Source organism: Poeciliopsis prolifica, unplaced genomic scaffold (assembly GCF_027474105.1).
Source record: "Poeciliopsis prolifica strain line A6 unplaced genomic scaffold, Auburn_PproV2 SCAFFOLD004, whole genome shotgun sequence".
NCBI classification, from domain to species: Eukaryota; Metazoa; Chordata; class Actinopteri; order Cyprinodontiformes; family Poeciliidae; genus Poeciliopsis; species Poeciliopsis prolifica.
Genome location: NW_026562379.1, coordinates 7,264,035 through 7,270,686, shown reverse-complemented (window position 1 = coordinate 7,270,686; position 6,652 = coordinate 7,264,035). Strand labels below are relative to the sequence as shown.

The window sequence follows — 6,652 nt, the reverse complement described above, 5'->3', positions numbered from 1 at the left end:
ACTTTGCATTTATATGTAGTGTATGGATCTTTTTTATCCATCTGTCCATCATTATCATCAAGACTCTCACTGCATTGTCAACTGTGCATCCTTCCATCTGTGGATTTAGATTGGGACAATTCATGGAATTAGCTCAGAGGATCAAGGGCTCAGGCGTGGGGAGGGAATGTGTGTATATATATATAACAGGCAGCAACTGTTGCTAAACAGGCAGAGCACTACAAAATGCTATATTAAAATCCCATCTGTAGGCTAAGTCAAGGGACCTTTAGAAGAGCAAAGATAACGCAAAATTAAACATATTTTTCCTCTATAATTTTAATGACTTTTTTAAATTAGTGAAAAACCAATTAAAAACTGCAGATAGTATTTTCCATCTAGAGTTATCATCAAATATTCACAATCTCTTTAAAAGATGTTACTGAATCCATCAGTCCAATTTAAATCCAACGAGTTCATAGCTGTATTTTACTTGTTTTCATTTGCTAAATTTTCATATTTATTTTTGTATTATTGTTTTTGGAATTACAGTCATATTCAGTAAGTTAGATCATGAGTCCTAATAAACGAAAAACATTATCAAGTATGAAACATACTTTTTATTAAGCCCACATTTTATTTATAATTTTGTCTTTGTTTTTATTGCTATTAAGTAATATCCTAATCTTTAGTGCAAAGATAACATAAAAAAGGAGTTAAATAAAAAGACTTTAAATTAGTTCCTGTTTAATCAGTCTATATGGTTTCTTTCATTTAGTAAATTGAGTCACTGAAATAATTTTAAAAATATTAGCTTTCAATATTTCAGTTCATTGAATATGATTATAAGTTCGGTGCTACAACTGTTAGTTTTGCTCACTTACAGAAACAAGGTCCTACAGGTTTAAATACCTGCTGGAGCCAATCTGTGTGGTGTTATGTGGTGTATTGAGAGATATGGTTTCAAAGAAAACCCTTCCTTCTTGCAAGCCTTCTTACACGTCTTTAGTGTAACAAAACATATCTTAGGCCATACACTAAGTGATATCAGCAAACATCAGTGTTATTTCTGAAATTATTAACATTGAAAACAGAGTGTTTGTGATGTGCTTGAACATAGGGAGGATAAAGGCCTGATTGAATGTAAATATATGATTTTTATGATGTGTGTACTCATTCTTTTTTTAATCCGGTGTATTTTATGTTTTAAAAACTTGTTTGTGTGGTTATTTTATATATTTTCATAAAAACCTTGCATGAAAAAACTTAACGCAGATCGTCCTCCCTCCACTGGGAGGCGCTGTTTCTGAAAGCAAGACAACCGTCACGTGGCTGTACGTGCTGTTTTTGAATGGTAGCCACGACATAAACAGACGTTGCGCCTTTTATCTTGATTTTCAGGTTCTTTCTCTTAGTAAATCAATTTCAGATGGAGTTGGAAGGTGGTACATACGAGCCGGGATTTGTTGGAATACGGTTTTGTCAAGAATGGTGAGTCTTAGACAGACATTACATTAAAGGAAGCGTCATTAGCATGCTAGCTATCTGAAGGGCTATCATAAAGATGCTGGTTTTAGCTACAGTAAATAAATACTTCGGTGACAATGTTCCTTTTTTCTCTCAGTAATAACATGTTGTACCCTAAGGAAGACAAAGAGAACCGCATCTTGCTGTATGCGGTAAGTATTTGGTCAAAAACTAGTCGCTCGTTCGTTTGTTAGCATGGGAAGAGTAAAAACACATACCGACACTTTTACAGTTTTTAATAGATTTTAACACGTTTTGCTGTCTCGTTGAACCTACAGTGTAGAAACTGTGACTATCAGCAGGAGGCTGACAACAGCTGCATCTATGTCAACAAGATCACCCACGAGGTTGAGTATGTAATAAAGATTTTGTTATATCTACTATCTATCTTTAAATGTGCTCCTTGTTTAGCAAAACAATAAATAAATGCTGAATTTTCTCTATTCACCAGCTCTGGTGCATAAAATATTATTTGAAAACTAGCAAAAGATTTAAAAATGTAACCCAACAGTAGCTTCCTATTTTTAGAATATTTAACAACTGCACATTTTTAACTATATTTTCCTTATATTATGTCAGATCAGAGAGTGTTTGCTTTGTGGCAGATTTTTCATTTGTGGTCTAAAATGATTGATTTTGCTCATTAAAACAATCTTGTGATTTCTCTTCAGTGAACTGACACAAATCATTGCTGATGTAGCTCAGGATCCAACTCTGCCGAGAACAGAGGATCATCCCTGTCCAAAGTAAGTGCTCTTCTTGTCTGTGCCGTGTTCCTCTGGAAATGTTGAGTTTACTTTTGCGCGTAAGTGACTCACTTTCCCACAAGAAAGCTAAACATTTTTGTTATACACTGAAGCAATCAAAGTATGCAAGCAACAGCAGGTTTGATACCAAATGACTGAGAGAACTGTTTTCCTTTGAAAACTGGATTTAAAAGCAGCTTGTGTCAAGCTAAACTATGCATGGGGCTGACTCCAAAGATGTCCTTTTTTTCCAACTCTTTACAATTTGACCTCATGGTCAAAAAACAGTGGACAGAAAATAGTCTTTACAACAATATTTACTACTAACATTTTCTATTACAAATATCTGAAAATTACTGGACAGTGACAAAGATATCGTTCTATTTGACTTTTTAAATATGCCAATGAAAAGCATAATGCAAGACTTTCCCATCAGCCAGATAACCCTTCTTTTCCCAGTTAAGTTTTCCTTCCTGTCTTTCAGTGTAGAGTAGCATCTACAGTGTTTCAAGATTCCTTTGCTTTTATAATTTAAAAAAGTATGTACGTTTGGTCTGATTTTCCTGTTGAATGAAAAACTAGCGTGACATTCTTGTTCTTCCTTATGTCACACTATCTCACTAAAACATTTTTAACGTTTGCTTGATGCTTGTTACTTCCCAGATGCGGTCACAAGGAGGCAGTGTTCTTCCAGTCTCACAGTATGAAGGCTGAGGTAAGAACTCCCCTTAAAGGAGGTCTTTATGACCTTTCTGTAGTTGTTCCTCAGTAGATGTTGACATATTTTGAACTTATTTTATCAAAAACAGTATTTACATAAATGTTTTTGCACACCTGATTAATTGACCGACAACGGCTTCACTATTGCAGCCTAGTATAGGCTGCAATAGCCAATAGAAGAGTAGTTTTATAGTGTAGGCTGCAATAGCCTATTCTATTGGCTATTGCAGTGTTCAGAACTACACTACAAAACTACTCTTCTTCAAACACCAATCTGAATCAGGGAAGGAACAATTAGCTGAATAAATGTTTCAGTTGTACCTGTTTATAATGATTATCAACTTTCAAAGTGAAAAATTAGTACTAAAACTGATTAATGGGAAAAACTATTTTAACATTAACTTAATAAATTAAACAACCCTTTCAATTTTATAGGGCTTAATTGAAATGATTAATATATACAAAGTGATATTAATCTGTGTTTTTCCCTTCCCAGGATGCTATGCGTTTGTATTATGTCTGCACGGCCCCTCACTGTGGACACCGGTGGACAGAGTAGCGCCTGTATAATCATGAAGAGGTCCATCATTTGCATCTAATAGCAGGGTTCCTACTTGGAACCGTCTCATGGTGATATATATATCTATATATATAGACAACACTTTCTGGATAGACTGTTTGGCAGTGATGAGTTTCAATTATTTTGTTAGTTTTGTAGAACCTGTTTTTAAGGTTTGTCTGTAATTAAACTTTTTATTTAAAAAAATGTAAAAGTTCAGCTTGTTTTACTTCTTCACACAGCTCTCTTTGCGCATTTGTTTAAATTTAAGACATTTTATTTAAAATACTGAACCATGAGGTATAGATTTGCTTCTGTTCTGAATTTAAACTGTTTTTATGAGAAGAAGAACATGGAAGATGTTCTTTAATCCACAAAGGGTTGCAATTGCATATATACAACAATGGGGAAAATGGTGTGTGAATTTATACAATGTTTTTTTTTAAGCCATCAACAAACTTCTGGCATAATCCTGCCTGAATATTTGAATTATTTTATTATTAATGCTCATTTAAATTGGTTTGTATAATCCAAAAGATTTTTGTGTTTTTACTTTATAAATTTTAACCTTCAAGATATTTGAGAAGTTGAACATTATAAAGTCATTCCTTCATATTCATCAATCTGTCGATTTTGTGTACCAGTACCACTAGTGACACAGACCATCTATATGATGCTGCCACCACAAAGTTTTTCTTGCATTTTAAAGCCCCATTTTGACAGCTTTTGGTTCGAGACCTTAGTGGTTCTCGTTCAGTTTCTGAAAATTCTATGTTGACACAGTTTGAGTTTCTACTAGTCAGATGAACCCAAACACTCCTCAAAACTGGTTTTGAGATAGATAAACGTGGTTAACATGGAGTTTCTGAGCTGATCCACTCAAAGTTCTGTTAAAAAGTTTTGGCTATGCCAAAAACTCACAGTGAAAATGACTCAGTCTTGTGACTGCATGAAATCTGCAGACAAAGACATTTTTGCACATTAACAGTAAGTTCAGCTGTACTGTACAATCCAGTGTCTTTGCACTTCCTCCTTTAAAATCTACTGCTAGTTCTTTGTGATTAACCTTTTTATGCACTAATTGAAATGATTTTAAAGTCAAAGATTTAGGCAACTGAATCGCAAATTTCTGCTTTAACAGGATTCATTCACCATTATTCAGCACTTACGACCGTTATTTCCTAAAGTCAGAGCTCGCATTAAGCCTGATGGATTTTCCTAATCTCTGAATCACTATGGGGGGAATTATTTAGAGTTAAATGGATACGCTGTTTCAACAACAAACCAACAGAATCAAATATTAATGTGCTCCCTTCATCGGAAAATGCTTAAATTTAAGTTGGATGTCTTTTCCCAATTTGTTTTAGTTTTATGTTTTGATTAATAAAAAAAAACAATCCTGTGATTTTAAACCCAGTTGAAGTTCCAGATTAGTGACACTACCCACTGAATCCTTTGTTTAGATTGTAACTAAACAGAAGCAACACCAGTAAAGTACACTTAGTTTAAAGTTTTAAAGCAGCAACATTTTTACTTCCTCGTTTCTGTCTACATGATACATTGTTTAAGTTTTCCCAAAAACAAAACGTTGTTGCAATACCTTTTATTACAAATATAAAGACACAGTACTGTAGCTTGACTAAAAAATGTTTTTTCCATGTGGACAATTGCATGTTATTTCATACAGAAAGAGAAAAAATGCCAAAATAGCATTACTGCAAGTGGTGAAATCACGGCTTGAATTCACACCAAACGGATCAGTTCGCTTTGGAAGTCCTCATGCAATTATTTTTGTGTGTGTGTCTAATTTAAAGTCTGTAATTAATTTTGAATATGTCTAATCTGTTGGTAGTGCATTGTTTTAATATTTGGGAAATGTTTAAAGATTTCTAGTGGTAAACATTTTTTATATTCAAACTCAATGCACATGAGAAAAAAAGCATATGTTATGTTTTTCTCAAATGCAGCACAAAATGTAAATGGCACATTGAATGAATGTATAATCAGTTAAACTAGAAGCAGACAATACAACCCAGGAAAGTTTAGAGTTCCAAAAGAAACCCACTAAGCACTACTGACTGTACAAACTCTGGATTTTTCTGCAGTCGGAAGATTAGCAGATGATGGCTGAGGGTATCTGGTTTGGATATAAAAGGACTTTGTTCCTGTTACGATGGCTCATGACTTCCCACTCTCTCACCAAAATTAAATTAAAAAAATGTTGGGTTTGTCATCATGCAGTGAATAAAGACAGAAAAAAGGAAGTTTGGGAAGATCTTGACTCAAAAAACCAAAGCCAGAATTAGTCGTTGTATGCATGTTATTTTGGTAATTCATTTTTTTGCAAATAAGAAACTGTTTTGACTTGGTCCACTTTGTTCACTTCAACCTGCAGACAGGTTGAAGTGAACAGAGGTATGCAGAGGTTATATATAATGTCACGCAGAAGTATATATTTCACAATAGAATCTCAAACTTAAGTATGCAAAGTAGCAGAATAATTTTCAGTCAGGACTTAACAGTGATTGAAAGTATACGTGGTCTTCAAAATTATTTAGCTTTAACTTTAGAGATACTTTACAGTGTTACACTCTTTTGTGTTGCTCTGTTGTATAAATTCCAATAGGATGGATTGAAGATTTCAGTTATGACCTGGCAAAGTATGGAAAATTTCAGAGTGTGAATACTTTTGTCAGGTATTTTATCATCACTGGGTGATTTGACAGAACATTGGCAGATCTCACATTTACTCTCAAAAAAGATGATTGATTATTGGTTATTATTGATTTTTTATTTTTGATTATTGATGATTATTGGGCTTGCAAATTGCTGAATTTGGAAGTAATTGAAGAGTAGAAAAAATTTTTAAAAGTCACTATTCTTTTTGTAAAAAGTGTTTTCCTTCAATGGTCTTTGCATTATTCTTTATTACATTACAAATGTATTCAGACTCCTTACTCATTAAAAAGTCCTGTCCAGTTTCCTATTTTGGGAAATCAAACAAATCAATATGTCAAAATTGCCACCAATGACTTCCTGTCAAAACTCCAAAGAACTTTTGAAATCCTATCTGATCTGTTGGAACAAAGCTGCCGGTTTTTCTGCCTGAGTGTGTCACAGT

At 33.8% G+C, this 6,652-nt stretch overlaps 1 protein-coding gene across 1 annotated transcript; it reads left to right on the top strand.

Annotated features, from left to right (window-relative positions):
* Positions 1-1,306: 1,306 nt before the first annotated feature.
* Positions 1,307-4,078, top strand: polr2i (RNA polymerase II subunit I). The gene is made up of 6 exons (XM_055028602.1): positions 1,307-1,470; positions 1,604-1,658; positions 1,785-1,858; positions 2,178-2,252; positions 2,916-2,967; positions 3,469-4,078. The coding sequence occupies exons 1-6, from the start codon at positions 1,409-1,411 to the stop codon at positions 3,529-3,531; spliced, it is 381 nt and encodes a 126-aa protein (XP_054884577.1). The 5' UTR covers positions 1,307-1,408; the 3' UTR covers positions 3,532-4,078.
* The last annotated feature ends 2,574 nt before the right edge of the window (positions 4,079-6,652 follow it).

What these genes read in the sequence shown, in the direction of transcription:
- polr2i (XM_055028602.1), top strand. Translation starts at nt 1,409, where the DNA reads ATGGAGTTGGAAGGTGGTACATACGAGCCGGGATTTGTTGGAATACGG. An exon ending in ACCGCATCTTGCTGTATGCG is followed by an intron (nt 1,659 to 1,784) that starts GTAAGTATTTGG and finishes TTGAACCTACAG; the next exon opens with TGTAGAAACTGTGACTATCA. An exon ending in CTCACAGTATGAAGGCTGAG is followed by an intron (nt 2,968 to 3,468) that starts GTAAGAACTCCC and finishes TTCCCTTCCCAG; the next exon opens with GATGCTATGCGTTTGTATTA.